Raw genomic sequence first — 20,779 nt, 5'->3', positions numbered from 1 at the left:
CTCATAATAATTTATCAGTGAGTTAGTAAATCTTTATTAACACAAATGTGGGGAAATTCTGCATTTAATCTTTTCTTTAGCTGATAATAACCATGATGAACAAACTTTTCAGAGATCAGTGCAGAGAGAAATGGCCATGATTCCAAATATGTATCTAATCTTCTTTCTCTTTTTTGGTAAGTAAAACCTTTACACTTCAAAGACTTTGACATTGTTTACAATTGAGTGTGGCAAAATATGACACTGACACAAAGATTCCTTACAGCCTGCTGCAATGCACAGACAACAACGACAGCTGCTCCTACAACAACCACAGCTTCCCCAACAACAACAACAACAACCGCAACTGCCACAATCACAACTACAGCTGCACCAACCACAACCACAACAACTGCCCCAACAACAACCACAACAACTGCCCCAGCAACAACCACAACAGCTGCGCCAACAACAACTACAGCTGCCCCAACAACAACCACAACAGCTGCCCCAACAACTACAGTTGCCCCAACCACAACCACAACAGCTGCCCCAACAACAACCACAACAACCGCCCCCACGACAACAACTACAGCTGCCCCAACCACAACCACAACAGCTGCCCCAACAACAACCACAACAACCGCCCCCACGATAACAACTACAGCTGCCCCAACCACAACAACCGCCCCCACGACAACAACTACAGCTGCCCCAACAACCACCACAGCAGCACCAACAACAACCACAACAGCTGCCCCAACAACAACCACAACAACCGCCCCCACGACAACAACTACAGCTGCCCCAACCACAACCACAACAGCTGCCCCAACAACAACCACAACAACCGCCCCCACAACAACTACAGCTGCCCCAACCACAACCACAACAGCTGCCCCAACAACAACCACAACTGCCGCCCCCACGACAACAACTACAGCTGCCCCAACCACAACCACAACAGCTGCCCCAACAACAACCACAACAACCGCCCCCACGACAACAACTACAGCTGCCCCAACCACAACCACAACAGCTGCCCCAACAACAACCACAACAACCGCCCCCACGATAACAACTACAGCTGCCCCAACCACAACCACAACAACCGCCCCCACAACAACAACTACAGCTGCCCCAACAACCACCACAGCAGCACCAACAACAACCACAACAGCTGCCCCAACAACAACCACAACAACCGCCCCCACGACAACAACTACAGCTGCCCCAACCACAACCACAACAGCTGCCCCAACCACAACCACAACAGCTGCCCCAACAACAACCACAACAACCGCCCCCACGACAACAACTACAGCTGCCCCAACCACAACCACAACAGCTGCCCCAACAACAACCACAACAACCGCCCCCACGATAACAACTACAGCTGCCCCAACCACAACCACAACAACCGCCCCCACGACAACAACTACAGCTGCCCCAACAACCACCACAGCAGCACCAACAACAACCACAACAGCTGCCCCAACAACAACCACAACAACCGCCCCCACGACAACAACTACAGCTGCCCCAACCACAACCACAACAGCTGCCCCAACAACAACCACAACAACCGCCCCCACGATAACAACTACAGCTGCCCCAACCACAACCACAACAACCGCCCCCACGACAACAACTACAGCTGCCCCAACAACCACCACAGCAGCACCAACAACAACCACAACAGCTGCCCCAACAACAACCACAACAACCGCCCCCACGACAACAACTACAGCTGCCCCAACCACAACCACAACAGCTGCCCCAACCACAACCACAACAACCGCCCCCACGACAACAACTACAGCTGCCCCAACCACAACCACAACAGCTGCCCCAACAACAACCACAACAACCGCCCCCACGATAACAACTACAGCTGCCCCAACCACAACCACAACAACCGCCCCCACGACAACAACTACAGCTGCCCCAACAACCACCACAGCTGCACCAACAACAACCACAACAGCTGCCCCAACAACAACCACAACAGCCGCCCCCACGACAACAACTACAGCTGCCCCAACCACAACCACAACAGCTGCCCCAACAACAACCACAACAACCGCCCCCACGATAACAACTACAGCTGCCCCAACCACAACCACAACAACCGCCCCCACAACAACAACCACAGCAGCACCAACAACAACCACAACAACCGCCCCCACGACAACAACTACAGCTGCCCCAACAACCACCACAGCTGCACCAACAACAACCACAACAGCTGCCCCAACAACAACCACAACAGCCGCCCCCACGACAACAACTACAGCTGCCCCAACCACAACCACAACAGCTGCCCCAACAACAACCACAACAACCGCCCCCACGATAACAACTACAGCTGCCCCAACCACAACCACAACAACCGCCCCCACAACAACAACCACAGCAGCACCAACAACAACCACAACAACCGCCCCGACAACAACAACTACAGCTGCCCCATCCACAACCACAACAGCTGCCCCAATAACAACCACAACAACCGCCCCCACGACAACAACTACAGCTGCCCCAACCACAACCACAACAGCTGCCCCAACAACCACAACAACCGCCCCCACAACAACTACAGCTGCCCCAACAACAACCACAACAGCTGCCCCAACAACAACCACAACAACCGCCCCCACGACAACAACTACAGCTGCCCCAACCACAACCACAACTACAGCTGCCCCAACCACAACCACAACAGCTGCCCCAACAACAACCACCACAGCAGCACCAACAACAACCACAACAACCGCCCCCACAACAACAACTACAGCTGCCCCAACCACAACCACAACAGCTGCCCCAACAACAACCACAACAACCGCCGCCACGACAACAACTACAGCTGCCCCAACAACAACCACAACTACAGCTGCCCCAACCACAACCACAACAGCTGCCCCAACAACAACCACCACAGCAGCACCAACAACAACCACAACAACCGCCCCCACGACAACAACTACAGCTGCCCCAACAACAACCACAACAACCGCCCCCACAACAACAACCACAGCAGCACCAACAACAACCACAACAACCGCCCCGACAACAACAACTACAGCTGCCCCATCCACAACCACAACAGCTGCCCCAACAACAACCACAACAACCGCCCCCACGACAACCACAACAACCGCCCCCACGACAACAACTACAGCTGCCCCAACCACAACCACAACAGCTGCCCCAACAACAACCACAACAACCGCCGCCACGACAACAACTACAGCTGCCCCAACAACAACCACAACTACAGCTGCCCCAACAACAACCACAACAACCGCCCCCACAACAACAACCACAGCAGCACCAACAACAACCACAACAACCGCCCCGACAACAACAACTACAGCTGCCCCATCCACAACCACAACAGCTGCCCCAACAACAACCACAACAACCGCCCCCACGACAACCACAACAACCGCCCCCACGACAACAACTACAGCTGCCCCAACCACAACCACAACAGCTGCCCCAACAACAACCACAACAACCGCCGCCACGACAACAACTACAGCTGCCCCAACAACAACCACAACTACAGCTGCCCCAACCACAACCACAACAGCTGCCCCAACAACAACCACCACAGCAGCACCAACAACAACCACAACAACCGCCCCCACAACAACAACTACAGCTGCCCCAACCACAACCACAACAGCTGCCCCAACAACAACCACAACAACCGCCGCCACGACAACAACTACAGCTGCCCCAACAACAACCACAACTACAGCTGCCCCAACCACAACCACAACAGCTGCCCCAACAACAACCACCACAGCAGCACCAACAACAACCACAACAACCGCCCCCACGACAACAACTACAGCTGCCATAACCACAACCACAACAGCTGCCCCAACAACAACCACAACAACCGCCCCCACGACAACAACTACAGCTGCCCCAACAACAACCACAACAACCGCCCCCACGACAACAACTACAGCTGCCCCAACAACAACCACAACAACCGCCCCCACGACAACAACTACAGCTGCCCCAACCACAACCACAACTACAGCTTCCCCAACCACAACCACAACAGCTGCCCCAACAACAACCACAACAACCGCCGCCACGACAACAACTACAGCTGCCCCAACAACAACCACAACTACAGCTGCCCCAACCACAACCACAACAGCTGCCCCAACAACAACCACCACAGCAGCACCAACAACAACCACAACAACCGCCCCCACGACAACAACTACAGCTGCCCCAACCACAACCACAACAGCTGCCCCAACAACAACCACCACAGCAGCACCAACAACAACCACAACAACCTCCCCCACGACAACAACTACAGCTGCCATAACCACAACCACAACAACTGCCCCAACAACAACAACTACAGCTGCCCCAACGACAACCACAACAGCTGCCCCAACAACAACCACAACAACCGCCCCCACGACAACAACTACAGCTGCCCCAACAACAACCACAACAGCTGCCCCAACAACAACCACAACAACCGCCCCCACGACAACAACTACAGCTGCCCCAACCACAACCACAACTACAGCTTCCCCAACCACAACCACAACAGCTGCCCCAACAACAACCACAACAACCGCCGCCACGACAACAACTACAGCTGCCCCAACAACAACCACAACTACAGCTGCCCCAACAACAACCACAACTACAGCTGCCCCAACAACAACCACAACTACAGCTGCCCCCACAACAACAACTACAGCTGCCCCAACCACAACCACAACAGCTGCCCCAACAACAACCACAACAACCGCCGCCACGACAACAACTACAGCTGCCCCAACAACAACCACAACTACAGCTGCCCCAACCACAACCACAACAGCTGCCCCAACAACAACCACCACAGCAGCACCAACAACAACCACAACAACCGCCCCCACGACAACAACTACAGCTGCCATAACCACAACCACAACAGCTGCCCCAACAACAACCACAACAACCGCCCCCACGACAACAACTACAGCTGCCCCAACAACAACCACAACAACCGCCCCCACGACAACAACTACAGCTGCCCCAACAACAACCACAACAACCGCCCCCACGACAACAACTACAGCTGCCCCAACCACAACCACAACTACAGCTTCCCCAACCACAACCACAACAGCTGCCCCAACAACAACCACAACAACCGCCGCCACGACAACAACTACAGCTGCCCCAACAACAACCACAACTACAGCTGCCCCAACCACAACCACAACAGCTGCCCCAACAACAACCACCACAGCAGCACCAACAACAACCACAACAACCGCCCCCACGACAACAACTACAGCTGCCATAACCACAACCACAACAGCTGCCCCAACAACAACCACCACAGCAGCACCAACAACAACCACAACAACCGCCCCCACGACAACAACTACAGCTGCCATAACCACAACCACAACAACTGCCCCAACAACAACAACTACAGCTGCCCCAACGACAACCACAACAGCTGCCCCAACAACAACCACAACAACCGCCCCCACGACAACAACTACAGCTGCCCCAACAACAACCACAACAGCTGCCCCAACAACAACCACAACAACCGCCCCCACGACAACAACTACAGCTGCCCCAACCACAACCACAACTACAGCTTCCCCAACCACAACCACAACAGCTGCCCCAACAACAACCACAACAACCGCCGCCACGACAACAACTACAGCTGCCCCAACAACAACCACAACTACAGCTGCCCCAACAACAACCACAACTACAGCTGCCCCAACCACAACCACAACAGCTGCCCCAACAACAACCACCACAGCAGCACCAACAACAACCACAACAACCGCCCCCACGACAACAACTACAGCTGCCATAACCACAACCACAACAGCTGCCCCAACAACAACCACAACAATCGCCCCCACGACAACAACTACAGCTGCCCCAACGACAACCACAACAGCTGCCCCAACAACAACCACAACAACCGCCCCCACAACAACAACTACAGCTGCCCCCACCACAACCACAACAGCTGCCCCAACAACAACCACAACAACCGCCCCCACGACAACAACTACAGCTGCCCCAACCACAACCACAACTACAGCTGCCCCAACCACAACCACAACAGCTGCCCCAACAACAACCACCACAGCAGCACCAACAACAACCACAACAACCGCCCCCACGACAACAACTACAGCTGCCATAACCACAACCACAACAGCTGCCCCAACAACAACCACAACAACCGCCCCCACGACAACAACTACAGCTGCCCCAACAACAACCACAACAACCGCCCCCACGACAACAACTACAGCTGCCCCAACAACAACCACTACAGCTGCCCCAACAACAACCACAACAACCGCCCCCACGACAACAACTACAGCTGCCCCAACCACAACCACAACTACAGCTTCCCCAACCACAACCACAACAGCTGCCCCAACAACAACCACAACAACCGCCGCCACGACAACAACTACAGCTGCCCCAACAACAACCACAACTACAGCTGCCCCAACCACAACCACAACAGCTGCCCCAACAACAACCACCACAGCAGCACCAACAACAACCACAACAACCGCCCCCACGACAACAACTACAGCTGCCATAACCACAACCACAACAGCTGCCCCAACAACAACCACCACAGCAGCACCAACAACAACCACAACAACCGCCCCCACGACAACAACTACAGCTGCCATAACCACAACCACAACAACTGCCCCAACAACAACCACAACAACCGCCCCCACGACAACAACTACAGCTGCCCCAACGACAACCACAACAGCTGCCCCAACAACAACCACAACAACCGCCCCCACAACAACAACTACAGCTGCCCCCACCACAACCACAACAGCTGCCCCAACAACAACCACAACAACCGCCCCCACGACAACAACTACAGCTGCCCCAACAACAACCACAACAACCGCCCCCACGACAACAACTACAGCTGCCCCAACCACAACCACAACTACAGCTTCCCCAACCACAACCACAACAGCTGCCCCAACAACAACCACAACAACCGCCGCCACGACAACAACTACAGCTGCCCCAACAACAACCACCACAGCAGCACCAACAACAACCACAACAACCGCCCCCACGACAACAACTACAGCTGCCATAACCACAACCACAACAGCTGCCCCAACAACAACCACCACAGCAGCACCAACAACAACCACAACAACCGCCCCCACGACAACAACTACAGCTGCCATAACCACAACCACAACAACTGCCCCAACAACAACCACAACAACCGCCCCCACGACAACAACTACAGCTGCCCCAACGACAACCACAACAACCGCCGCCACAACAACAACTACAGCTGCCCCAACAACAACCACAACAGCTGCCCCAACAACAACCACCACAGCAGCACCAACAACAACCACAACAACCGCACCCACAACAACAACTACAGCTGCCCCAACCACAACAACTACAGCTGCCCCAACAACAACCACAACAACCGCCCCCACGACAACAACTACAGCTGCCCCCACGACAACAACTACAACCGCCCCAACAACAACCACAACTACAGCTTCCCCAACCACAACCACAACAGCTGCCCCAACAACAACAACTACAGCTGCCCCAACAACAACCACAACTACAGCTGCCCCAACCACAACCACAACAGCTGCCCCAACAACAACCACCACAGCAGCACCAACAACAACCACAACAACCGCCCCCACGACAACAACTACAGCTGCCATAACCACAACCACAACAGCTGCCCCAACAACAACCACAACAACCGCCCCCACGACAACAACTACAGCTGCCCCAACAACAACCACAACAACCGCCCCCACGACAACAACTACAGCTGCCCCAACAACAACCACAACAACCGCCCCCACGACAACAACTACAGCTGCCCCAACCACAACCACAACTACAGCTGCCCCAACCACAACCACAACAGCTGCCCCAACAACAACCACCACAGCAGCACCAACAACAACCACAACAACCGCCGCCACAACAACAACTACAGCTGCCCCAACAACAACCACAACAGCTGCCCCAACAACAACCACCACAGCAGCACCAACAACAACCACAACAACCGCACCCACAACAACAACTACAGCTGCCCCAACGACAACCACAACAGCTGCCCCAACAACAACCACAACAACCGCCCCCACAACAACAACTACAGCTGCCCCCACCACAACCACAACAGCTGCCCCAACAACAACCACAACAACCGCCCCCACGACAACAACTACAGCTGCCCCAACCACAACCACAACAACCGCCCCCACGACAACAACTACAGCTGCCCCAACCACAACCACAACTACAGCTTCCCCAACCACAACCACAACAGCTGCCCCAACAACAACAACTACAGCTGCCCCAACAACAACCACAACTACAGCTGCCCCAACCACAACCACAACAGCTGCCCCAACAACAACCACCACAGCAGCACCAACAACAACCACAACAACCGCCCCCACGACAACAACTACAGCTGCCATAACCACAACCACAACAGCTGCCCCAACAACAACCACAACAACCGCCCCCACGACAACAACTACAGCTGCCCCAACAACAACCACAACAACCGCCCCCACGACAACAACTACAGCTGCCCCAACAACAACCACAACAACCGCCCCCACGACAACAACTACAGCTGCCCCAACCACAACCACAACTACAGCTTCCCCAACCACAACCACAACAGCTGCCCCAACAACAACCACAACAACCGTCGCCACGACAACAACTACAGCTGCCCCAACAACAACCACAGCTACAGCTGCCCCAACAACAACCACAACTACAGCTGCCCCAACCACAACCACAACAGCTGCCCCAACAACAACCACCACAGCAGCACCAACAACAACCACAACAACCGCCCCCACGACAACAACTACAGCTGCCATAACCACAACCACAACAGCTGCCCCAACAACAACCACCACAGCAGCACCAACAACAACCACAACAACCGCCCCCACGACAACAACTACAGCTGCCATAACCACAACCACAACAACTGCCCCAACAACAACCACAACAACCGCCCCCACGACAACAACTACAGCTGCCCCAACGACAACCACAACAGCTGCCCCAACAACAACCACAACAACCGCCCCCACAACAACAACTACAGCTGCCCCCACCACAACCACAACAGCTGCCCCAACAACAACCACAACAACCGCCCCCACGACAACAACTACAGCTGCCCCAACAACAACCACAACAACCGCCCCCACGACAACTACAGCTGCCCCAACCACAACCACAACTACAGCTTCCCCAACCACAACCACAACAGCTGCCCCAACAACAACCACAACAACCGCCGCCACGACAACAACTACAGCTGCCCCAACAACAACCACCACAGCAGCACCAACAACAACCACAACAACCGCCCCCACGACAACAACTACAGCTGCCATAACCACAACCACAACAGCTGCCCCAACAACAACCACCACAGCAGCACCAACAACAACCACAACAACCGCCCCCACGACAACAACTACAGCTGCCATAACGACAACCACAACAACTGCCCCAACAACAACCACAACAACCGCCTCCACGACAACAACTACAGCTGCCCCAACGACAACCACAACAGCTGCCCCAACAACAACCACAACAACCGCCCCCACAACAACAACTACAGCTGCCCCAACAACAACCACAACAACCGCCCCAACAACAACCACCACAGCAGCACCAACAACAACCACAACAACCGCCCCCACGACAACAACTACAGCTGCCCCAACAACAACCACAACAACCGCCCCCACGACAACAACTACAGCTGCCCCAACCACAACCACAACCACAACTACAGCTGCCCCAACCACAACCACAACAGCTGCCCCAACAACAACCACCACAGCAGCACCAACAACAACCACAACAACCGCCGCCACCACAACAACTACAGCTGCCCCAACAACAACCACAACAGCTGCCCCAACAACAACCACCACAGCAGCACCAACAACAACCACAACAACCGCACCCACTACAACAACTACAGCTGCCCCAACCACAACAACTACAGCTGCCCCAACAACAACCACAACAACCGCCCCCACGACAACAACTACAGCTGCCCCCACAACAACTACAACCGCCCCAACAACAACCACAACAACCGCCCCCACAACAACAACTACAGCTGCCCCAACCACAACCACAACCACAACAACAGCTGCCCCAACCACAACCACAACAGCTGCCCCAACAACAACCACAACAACCGCCCCCACGACAACAACTACAGCTGCCCCAACGACAACCACAACAGCTGCCCCAACAACAACCACAAGAACCGCCCCCACAACAACAACTACAGCTGCCCCAACAACAACAACCACAACAGCTGCCCCAACAACAACCACCACAGCAGCACCAACAACAACCACAACAACTGCCCCCACGACAACAACTACAGCTGCCCCAACAACAACCACAACAACCGCCGCCACAACAACAACTACAGCTGCCCCAACAACAACCACAACAGCTGCCCCAACAACAACCACCACAGCAGCACCAACAACAACCACAACAACCGCACCCACAACAACAACTACAGCTGCCCCAACGACAACAACTACAGCTGCCCCCACCACAACCACAACAGCTGCCCCAACAACAACCACAACAACCGCCCCCACGACAACAACTACAGCTGCCCCAACCACAACCACAACAACCGCCCCCACGACAACAACTACAGCTGCCCCAACCACAACCACAACTACAGCTTCCCCAACCACAACCACAACAGCTGCCCCAACAACAACAACTACAGCTGCCCCAACAACAACCACAACTACAGCTGCCCCAACCACAACCACAACAGCTGCCCCAACAACAACCACCACAGCAGCAACAACAACAACCACAACAACCGCCCCCACGACAACAATTACAGCTGCCATAACCACAACCACAACAGCTGCCCCAACAACAACCACAACAACCGCCCCCACGACAACAACTACAGCTGCCCCCACGACAACAACTACAACCGCCCCAACAACAACCACAACAACCGCCCCCACAACAACAACTACAGCTGCCCCAACCACAACCACAACAACAGCTGCCCCAACCACAACCACAACAGCTGCCCCAACAACAACCACAACAACCGCCGCCACGACAACAACTACAGCTGCCCCAACAACAACCACAACTACAGCTGCCCCAACAACACCCACAACAGCTGCCCTAACAACAACCACCACAGCAGCACCAACAACAACCACAACAACTGCCCCCACGACAACAACTACAGCTGCCATAACCACAACCACAACAGCTGCCCCAACAACAACCACAACAACCGCCCCCACAACAACAACTACAGCTGCCCCAACAACAACCACAACAGCTGCCCCAACAACAACCACAACAGCCGCACCCACAACAACAACTACAGCTGCCCCAACCACAACAACTACAGCTGCCCCAACAACAACCACAACAACCGTCCCCACAACAACAACTACAGCTGCCCCCACCACAACCACAACAGCTGCTCCAACAACAACCACAACAACCGCCGCCACGACAACAACTACAGCTGCCCCAACAACAACCACAACTACAGCTGCCCCAACCACAACCACAACAACAGCTGCCCCAACCACAACCACAACAGCTGCCCCAACAACAACCACAACAACCGCCGCCACGACAACAACTACAGCTGCCCCAACAACAACCACAACTACAGCTGCCCCAACCACAACCACAACAGCTGCCCCAACAACAACCACCACAGCTGCCTCAACAACAACCACAACAACCGCCGCCACGACAACAACTACAGCTGCCCCAACAACAACCACAACTACAGCTGCCCCAACCACAACCACAACAGCTGCCCCAACAACAACCACCACAGCAGCACCAACAACAACCACAACAACCGCCCCCACGACAACAACTACAGCTGCCATAACCACAACCACAACAGCTGCCCCAACAACAACCACAACAACCGCCCCCACGACAACAACTACAGCTGCCCCAACAACAACCACAACAACCGCCCCCACAACAACAACTACAGCTGCCCCCACGACAACAACTACAGCTGCCCCAACAACAACCACAACACCCGCCCCCACGACAACAACTACAGCTGCCCCAACCACAACCACAACTACAGCTGCCCCAACAACAACCACAACAACCGCCCCCACAACAACAACTACAGCTGCCCCAACAACAACCACAACAGCTGCCCCAACAACAACCACAACAGCCGCACCCACAACAACAACTACAGCTGCCCCAACCACAACAACTACAGCTGCCCCAACAACAACCACAACAACCGTCCCCACAACAACAACTACAGCTGCCCCCACCACAACCACAACAGCTGCCCCAACAACAACCACAACAACCGCCCCCACGACAACAACTACAGCTGCCCCAACAACAACCACAACAACCGCCGCCACGACAACAACTACAGCTGCTCCAACAACAACCACAACAACCGCCCCCACGACAACAACTACAGCTGCCCCAACAACAACCACAACAACCGCGCCCACAACAACAACTACAGCTGCCCCAACAACAACCACCACAGCAGTACCAACAACAACCACAACAACCGCCCCCACGACAACAACTACAGCTGCCCCAACAACAACCACCACAGCAGTACCAACAACAACCACAACAACCGCCCCCACGACAACAACTACAGCTGCCCCAACAACAACCACAACAGCTGCCCCAACAACAACCACCACAGCAGCACCAACAACAACCACAACAACCGCCCCCACGACAACAACTACAGCTGCCCCAACAACAACCACAACAACCGCCCCCACGACAACAACTACAGCTGCCCCAACCACAACCACAACTACAGCTGCCCCAACAACAACCACAACAACCGCCCCCACGACAACAACTACAGCTGCCCCAACAACAACCACAACAGCTGCCCCAACAACAACCACAACAGCCGCACCCACAACAACAACTACAGCTGCCCCAACCACAACAACTACAGCTGCCCCAACAACAACCACAACAACCGTCCCCACAACAACAACTACAGCTGCCCCCACCACAACCACAACAGCTGCCCCAACAACAACCACAACAACCGCCGCCACGACAACAACTACAGCTGCCCCAACAACAACCACAACAACCGTCGCCACGACAACAACTACAGCTGCCCCAACAACAACCACAACTACAGCTGCCCCAACCACAACCACAACAACCGCCCCGACGACAACAACTACAGCTGCCATAACCACAACAGCTGCCCCAACAACAACCACAACAACCGCCCCCACGACAACAACTACAGCTGCTCCAACAACAACCACAACAACCTCCCCCACGACAACAACTACAGCTGCCCCAACAACAACCACAACAACCGCGCCCACAACAACAACTACAGCTGCCCCAACAACAACCACCACAGCAGCACCAACAACAACCACAACAACCGCCCCCACGACAACAACTACAGCTGCCCCAACAACAACCACAACAACCGCCCCCACGACAACAACTACAGCTGCCCCAACCACAACCACAACTACAGCTGCCCCAACAACAACCACCACAGCAGCACCAACAACAACCACAACAACCGCCCCCACGACAACAACTACAGCTGCCATAACCACAACAACTACAGCTGCCCCAACAACAACCACAACCACCGCCCCCACGACAACAACTACAGCTGCCCCAACAACAACCACAACAACCGCCCCCACGACAACAACTACAGCTGCTCCAACAACAACCACAACAACCTCCCCCACGACAACAACTACAGCTGCCCCAACAACAACCACAACAACCGCGCCCACAACAACAACTACAGCTGCCCCAACAACAACCACCACAGCAGCGCCAACAACAACCACAACAATCGCACCCACGACAACAACTACAGCTGCCCCAACCACAACCACAACTACAGCTGCCCCAACCACAACCACAACAGCTGCCCCAACAACAACCACCACAGCAGCACCAACAACAACCACAACAACCGCCCCCACAACAACAACTACAGCTGCCCCAACCACAACCACAACAGCTGCCCCAACAACAACCACAACAACCTCCCCCACGACAATAACTACAGCTGCCCCAACAACAACCACAACAACCGCGCCCACAACAACAACTACAGCTGCCCCAACAACAACCACCACAGCAGCACCAACAACAACCACAACAACCGCCCCCACGACAACAACTACAGCTGCCCCAACCACAACCACAACTACAGCTGCCCCAACCACAACCACAACAGCTGCCCCAACAACAACCACCACAGCAGCACCAACAACAACCACAACAACCGCCCCCACAACAACAACTACAGCTGCCCCAACCACAACCACAACAGCTGCCCCAACAACAACCACAACAACCTCCCCCACGACAATAACTACAGCTGCCCCAACAACAACCACAACAACCGCGCCCACAACAACAACTACAGCTGCCCCAACAACAACCACCACAGCAGCACCAACAACAACCACAACAACCGCCCCCACGACAACAACTACAGCTGCCCCAACCACAACCACAACTACAGCTGCCCCAACCACAACCACAACAGCTGCCCCAACAACAACCACCACAGCAGCACCAACAACAACCACAACAACCGCCCCCACAACAACAACTACAGCTGCCCCAACCACAACCACAACAGCTGCCCCAACAACAACCACAACAACCGCCGCCACGACAACAACTACAGCTGCCCCAACAACAACCACAACTACAGCTGCCCCAACCACAACCATAAAAGCTGTCCCAACAACAACCACCACAGCAGCACCAACAACAACCACAACAACCGCCCCCACGACAACAACTACAGCTGCTCCAACAACAACCACAACAACCTCCCCCACGACAACAACTACAGCTGCCCCAGCAACAACCACAACAACCGCGCCCACAACAACAACTACAGCTGCCCCAACAACAACCACCGCAGCAGCGCCAACAACAACCACAACAACCGCCCCCACGACAACAACTACAGCTGCCCCAACCACAACCACAACTACAGCTGCCCCAACCACAACCACAACAGCTGCCCCAACAACAACCACCACAGCAGCACCAACAACAACCACAACAACCGCCCCCACAACAACAACTACAGCTGCCCCAACCACAACCACAACAGCTGCCCCAACAACAACCACAACAACCGCCGCCACGACAACAACCACCACAGCAGCACCAACAACAACCACAACAACCGCCCCCACAACAACAACTACAGCTGCCCCAACAACAACCACAACAACAGCTGCCCCAACAACAACCACAACTACAGCTGCCCCAACAACAACCACAACTACAGCTGCCCCAACCACAACCACAACAGCTGCCCCAACAACAACCACCACAGCAGCACCAACAACAACCACAACAACCGCCCCCACAACAACAACTACAGCTGCCCCAACAACAACCACAACAGCTGCCCCAACAACAACCACAACAGCCACACCCACAACAACAACTACAGCTGCCCCAACCACAACAACTACAGCTGCCCCAACAACAACCACAACAACCGCCGCCACGACAACAACTACAGCTGCCCCAACAACAATCACAACTACAGCTGCCCCAACAACAACCACAACAACCACCGCCACGACAACAACTACAGCTGCCCCAACAACAACCACAACTACAGCTGCCCCAACCACAACCATAACAGCTGTCCCAACAACAACCACCACAGCAGCACCAACAACAACCACAACAACCGCCCCGACGACAACAACTACAGCTGCCATAACCACAACCACAACAGCTAACCCAACAACAACCACAACAACCGCACCCACGACAACAACTACCGCTGCCCCAACAACAACCACAACAACCGCCCCCACGACAACAACTACAGCTGCTCCAACAACAACCACAACAACCGCCCCCACAACAACAACTACAGCTGCCCCAACCACAACCACAACAACAGCTGCCCCAACAACAACCACAACAACCTCCCCCACGACAATAACTACAGCTGCCCCAACAACAACCACAACAACCGCGCCCACAACAACAACTACAGCTGCCCCAACAACAACCACCACAGCAGCACCAACAACAACCACAACAACCGCCCCCACGACAACAATTACAGCTGCCCCAACCACAACCACAACTACAGCTGCCCCAACCACAACAGCTGCCCCAACAACAACCACCACAGCAGCACCAACAACAACCACAACAACCGCCCCCACAACAACAACTACAGCTGCCCCAACCACAACCACAACAGCTGCCCCAACAACAACCACAACAACCTCCCCCACGACAATAACTACAGCTGCCCCAACCACAACCACAACTACAGCTGCCCCAACCACAACCACAACAGCTGCCCCAACAACAACCACCACAGCAGCACCAACAACAACCACAACAACCGCCCCCACAACAACAACTACAGCTGCCCCAACCACAACCACAACAGCTGCCCCAACAACAACCACAACAACCGCCGCCACGACAACAACTACAGCTGCCCCAACAACAACCACAACTACAGCTGCCCCAACCACAACCATAACAGCTGTCCCAACAACAACCACCACAGCAGCACCAACAACAACCACAACAACCGCCCCCACGACAACAACTACAGCTGCTCCAACAACAACCACAACAACCTCCCCCACGACAACAACTACAGCTGCCCCAACAACAACCACAACAACCGCGCCCACAACAACAACTACAGCTGCCCCAACAACAACCACCACAGCAGCGCCAACAACAACCACAACAACCGCCCCCACGACAACAACTACAGCTGCCCCAACCACAACCACAACTACAGCTGCCCCAACCACAACCACAACAGCTGCCCCAACAACAACCACCACAGCAGCACCAACAACAACCACAACAACCGCCCCCACAACAACAACTACAGCTGCCCCAACCACAACCACAACAGCTGCCCCAACAACAACCACAACAACCGCCGCCACGACAACAACCACCACAGCAGCACCAACAACAACCACAACAACCGCCCCCACAACAACAACTACAGCTGCCCCAACAACAACCACAACAACAGCTGCCCCAACAACAACCACAACTACAGCTGCCCCAACAACAACCACAACTACAGCTGCCCCAACCACAACCACAACAGCTGCCCCAACCACAACCACAACAGCTGCCCCAACAACAACCACCACAGCAGCACCAACAACAACCACAACAACCGCCCCCACAACAACAACTACAGCTGCCCCAACAACAACCACAACAGCTGCCCCAACAACAACCACAACAGCCACACCCACAACAACAACTACAGCTGCCCCAACCACAACAACTACAGCTGCCCCAACAACAACCACAACAACCGCCGCCACGACAACAACTACAGCTGCCCCAACAACAACCACAACTACAGCTGCCCCAACAACAACCACAACAACCACCGCCACGACAACAACTACAGCTGCCCCAACAACAACCACAACTACAGCTGCCCCAACCACAACCATAACAGCTGTCCCAACAACAACCACCACAGCAGCACCAACAACAACCACAACAACCGCCCCGACGACAACAACTACAGCTGCCATAACCACAACCACAACAGCTAACCCAACAACAACCACAACAACCGCACCCACGACAACAACTACCGCTGCCCCAACAACAACCACAACAACCGCCCCCACGACAACAACTACAGCTGCTCCAACAACAACCACAACAACCGCCCCCACAACAACAACTACAGCTGCCCCAACCACAACCACAACAACAGCTGCCCCAACCACAACCACAACAGCTGCCCCAACAACAACCACCACAGCAGCACCAACAACAACCACAACAACCGCCCCGACGACAACAACTACAGCTGCCATAACCACAACCACAACAGCTAACCCAACAACAACCACAACAACCGCACCCACGACAACAACTACCGCTGCCCCAACAACAACCACAACAACCGCCCCCACGACAACAACTACAGCTGCTCCAACAACAACCACAACAACCGCCCCCACAACAACAACTACAGCTGCCCCAACCACAACCACAACAACAGCTGCCCCAACCACAACCACAACAGCTGCCCCAACAACAACCACAACAACCGCAGCTACGACAACAACTACAGCTGCCCCAACAACAACCACAACTACAGCTGCCCCAACCACAACCACAACAGCTGCCCCAACAACAACCACCACAGCAGCACCAACAACAACCACAACAACCGCCCCCACGACAACAACAACAGCTGCCCCAACAACAACCACCACAGCAGCACCAACAATAACCACAACAACCGCCCCCACAACAACAACTACAGCTGCCCCAACCACAACCACAACAGCTGCCCCAACAACAACCACAACAACCGCCCCCACGACAACAACTACAGCAGCCCCAACAACAACCACAACAACCGCCCCCACAACAACAACTACAGCTGCCCCAACAACAACCACAACTACAGCTGCCCCAACCACAACCATAACAGCTGCCCCAACAACAACCACAACAACCGCCCCCACAACAACAACTACAGCTGCCCCAACCACAACCACAACTACAGCTGCCCCAACTACAACCACAACAACTGCCCCCACGACAACAACTACACCTGCCCCAACAACAACCACAACAACCGCCCCCACGACAACAACTACAGCTGCCCCAACCACAACTACAGCTGCCCCAACCACAACCACAACAGCTGCCCCAACAACAACCACCACAGCAGCACCAACAACAACCACAACAACCGCACCCACAACAACAACTACAGCTGCCCCAACCACAACAACTACAGCTGCCCCAACAACAACCACAACAACCGTCCCCACAACAACAACTACAGCTGCCCCCACCACAACCACAACAGCTGCCCCAACAACAACCACAACAACCGCCCCCACGACAACAACTACAGCTGCCATAACCACAACCACAACAGCTGCCCCAACAACAACCACAACAACCGCCGCCACGACAACAACTACAGCTGCCCCAACAACAACCACAACAACCGCACCCACAACAACAACTACAGCTGCCCCAACCACAACCACAACTACAGCTGCCCCAACCACAACCACAACAGCTGCCCCAACAACAACCACCACAGCAGCACCAACAACAACCACAACAACCGCACCCACGACAACAACTACAGCTGCCCCAACCACAACAACTACAGCTGCCCCAACAACAACCACAACAACCGTCCCCACAACAACAACTACAGCTGCCCCCACCACAACCACCACAGCAGCACCCACAACAACCACAACAACCGCACCCACGACAACAACTACAGCTGCCCCAACAACAACCACAACAGCTGCCCCAACAACAACCACAACAACCACAATTACAGCTGCCCCAACAACGACCACAACAACCGCCCCCACGACAACAACTACAGCTTCCCCCACCACAACCACAACAGCTGCCCCCACGACAACCACAACAACCGCCCCCACGACAACAACTACAGCTGCCCCAACAACAACCACAACAACCGTCCCCACAACAACAACTACAGCTGCCCCCACCACAACCACAACAGCTGCCCCAACAACAACCACGACAACCGCCCCCACGACAACAACTACAGCTGCCATAACCACAACCACAACAGCTGCCCCAACAACAACCACAACAACCGCCCCCACGACAACAACTACAGCTGCCCCAACAACAACCACAACAGCTGCCCCAACAACAACCACAACAACAGCCCCCACGACAACAACTACAGCTGCCCCAACAACAACCACAACAACCGCCCCCACGAGAACAACTACAGCTGCCCCAACAACAACCATAACAACCGCCCCCACAACAACAACTACAGCTGCCCCAACAACAACCACAACAGCTGCCCCAACAAAAACCACCACAGCAGCACCAACAACAATCACAACAACCGCCCCCACGACAACAACTACAGCTGCCCCAACAACAACCACAACAGCTGCCCCAACAACAACCACAACAACCGCCCCCACGACAACAACTACAGCTGCCCCAACAACAACCACCACAGCAGCACCAACAACAACCACAACAACCGCACCCACAACAACAACTACAGCTGCCCCAACCACAACAACTACAGCTGCCCCAACAACAACCACAACAACCGTCCCCACGACAACAACTACAGCTGCCCCAACAACAACCACAACAACCGCCCCCACGATAACAACTACAGCTGCCCCAACCACAACCACAACAACCGTCCCCACAACACCAACTACAGCTGCCCCCACCACAACCACCACAGCAGCACCCACAACAACCACAACAACCGCACCCACAACAACAACTACAGCTGCCCCAACCACAACAACTACAGCTGCCCCAACCACAACCACAACAGCTGCCCCAACAACAACCACCACAGCAGCACCAACAACAACCACAACAACCGCACCCACGACAACAACTACAGCTGCCCCAACAACAACCACAACAACCGTCCCCACAACAACAACTACAGCTACCCCAACAACAACCACAACAGCTGCCCCAACAACAACCACAACAACCGCGCCCACAACAACAACTACAGCTGCCCCAACAACAACCACAACAGCTGCCCCAACAACAACCACAACAGCTGCCCCAACAACAACAACCACAG

General features: G+C 54.7%; 8 protein-coding genes across 8 annotated transcripts; all 8 read left to right on the top strand.

Annotated features, from left to right (window-relative positions):
* Positions 1-801: 801 nt before the first annotated feature.
* LOC134624258 (mucin-5AC-like) lies at positions 802-1,509 on the top strand (the record flags this gene model as incomplete). The annotated part of the gene is made up of 1 exon (XM_063469217.1): positions 802-1,509. A coding segment is annotated over one exon (708 nt), but the record flags the coding sequence as incomplete, so codon positions are not given.
* Positions 1,510-2,643: 1,134 nt separating this feature from the next.
* LOC134624122 (mucin-5AC-like) lies at positions 2,644-4,743 on the top strand (the record flags this gene model as incomplete). The annotated part of the gene is made up of 1 exon (XM_063469095.1): positions 2,644-4,743. A coding segment is annotated over one exon (2,100 nt), but the record flags the coding sequence as incomplete, so codon positions are not given.
* A 798-nt stretch (positions 4,744-5,541) lies between these two features.
* Positions 5,542-7,584, top strand: LOC134624124 (mucin-5AC-like; the record flags this gene model as incomplete). The annotated part of the gene is made up of 1 exon (XM_063469097.1): positions 5,542-7,584. A coding segment is annotated over one exon (2,043 nt), but the record flags the coding sequence as incomplete, so codon positions are not given.
* A 555-nt stretch (positions 7,585-8,139) lies between these two features.
* LOC135932594 (mucin-5AC-like) lies at positions 8,140-10,647 on the top strand (the record flags this gene model as incomplete). The annotated part of the gene is made up of 2 exons (XM_065470066.1): positions 8,140-8,833; positions 9,347-10,647. Coding segments are annotated over 2 exons (1,995 nt in total), but the record flags the coding sequence as incomplete, so codon positions are not given.
* A 1,850-nt stretch (positions 10,648-12,497) lies between these two features.
* LOC134615927 (GATA zinc finger domain-containing protein 14-like) lies at positions 12,498-13,175 on the top strand (the record flags this gene model as incomplete). Its single annotated transcript, XM_063460617.1, has 1 exon — positions 12,498-13,175. A coding segment is annotated over one exon (678 nt), but the record flags the coding sequence as incomplete, so codon positions are not given.
* A 418-nt stretch (positions 13,176-13,593) lies between these two features.
* LOC134615920 (mucin-5AC-like) lies at positions 13,594-15,648 on the top strand (the record flags this gene model as incomplete). Its single annotated transcript, XM_063460606.1, has 1 exon — positions 13,594-15,648. A coding segment is annotated over one exon (2,055 nt), but the record flags the coding sequence as incomplete, so codon positions are not given.
* Positions 15,649-16,979: 1,331 nt separating this feature from the next.
* Positions 16,980-17,552, top strand: LOC134615935 (GATA zinc finger domain-containing protein 14-like; the record flags this gene model as incomplete). The annotated part of the gene is made up of 1 exon (XM_063460625.1): positions 16,980-17,552. A coding segment is annotated over one exon (573 nt), but the record flags the coding sequence as incomplete, so codon positions are not given.
* A 1,398-nt stretch (positions 17,553-18,950) lies between these two features.
* LOC134620668 (GATA zinc finger domain-containing protein 14-like) lies at positions 18,951-20,384 on the top strand (the record flags this gene model as incomplete). Its single annotated transcript, XM_063466932.2, has 2 exons — positions 18,951-19,466; positions 19,713-20,384. Coding segments are annotated over 2 exons (1,188 nt in total), but the record flags the coding sequence as incomplete, so codon positions are not given.
* Positions 20,385-20,779: the final 395 nt, after the last annotated feature.

Source organism: Pelmatolapia mariae, linkage group LG3_W, assembly GCF_036321145.2.
Source record: "Pelmatolapia mariae isolate MD_Pm_ZW linkage group LG3_W, Pm_UMD_F_2, whole genome shotgun sequence".
In the NCBI taxonomy this organism is placed as follows: domain Eukaryota; kingdom Metazoa; phylum Chordata; class Actinopteri; order Cichliformes; family Cichlidae; genus Pelmatolapia; species Pelmatolapia mariae.
Note: the sequence above shows the minus strand (reverse complement) of the source record. Positions and strands in the feature narration are given on the sequence as shown.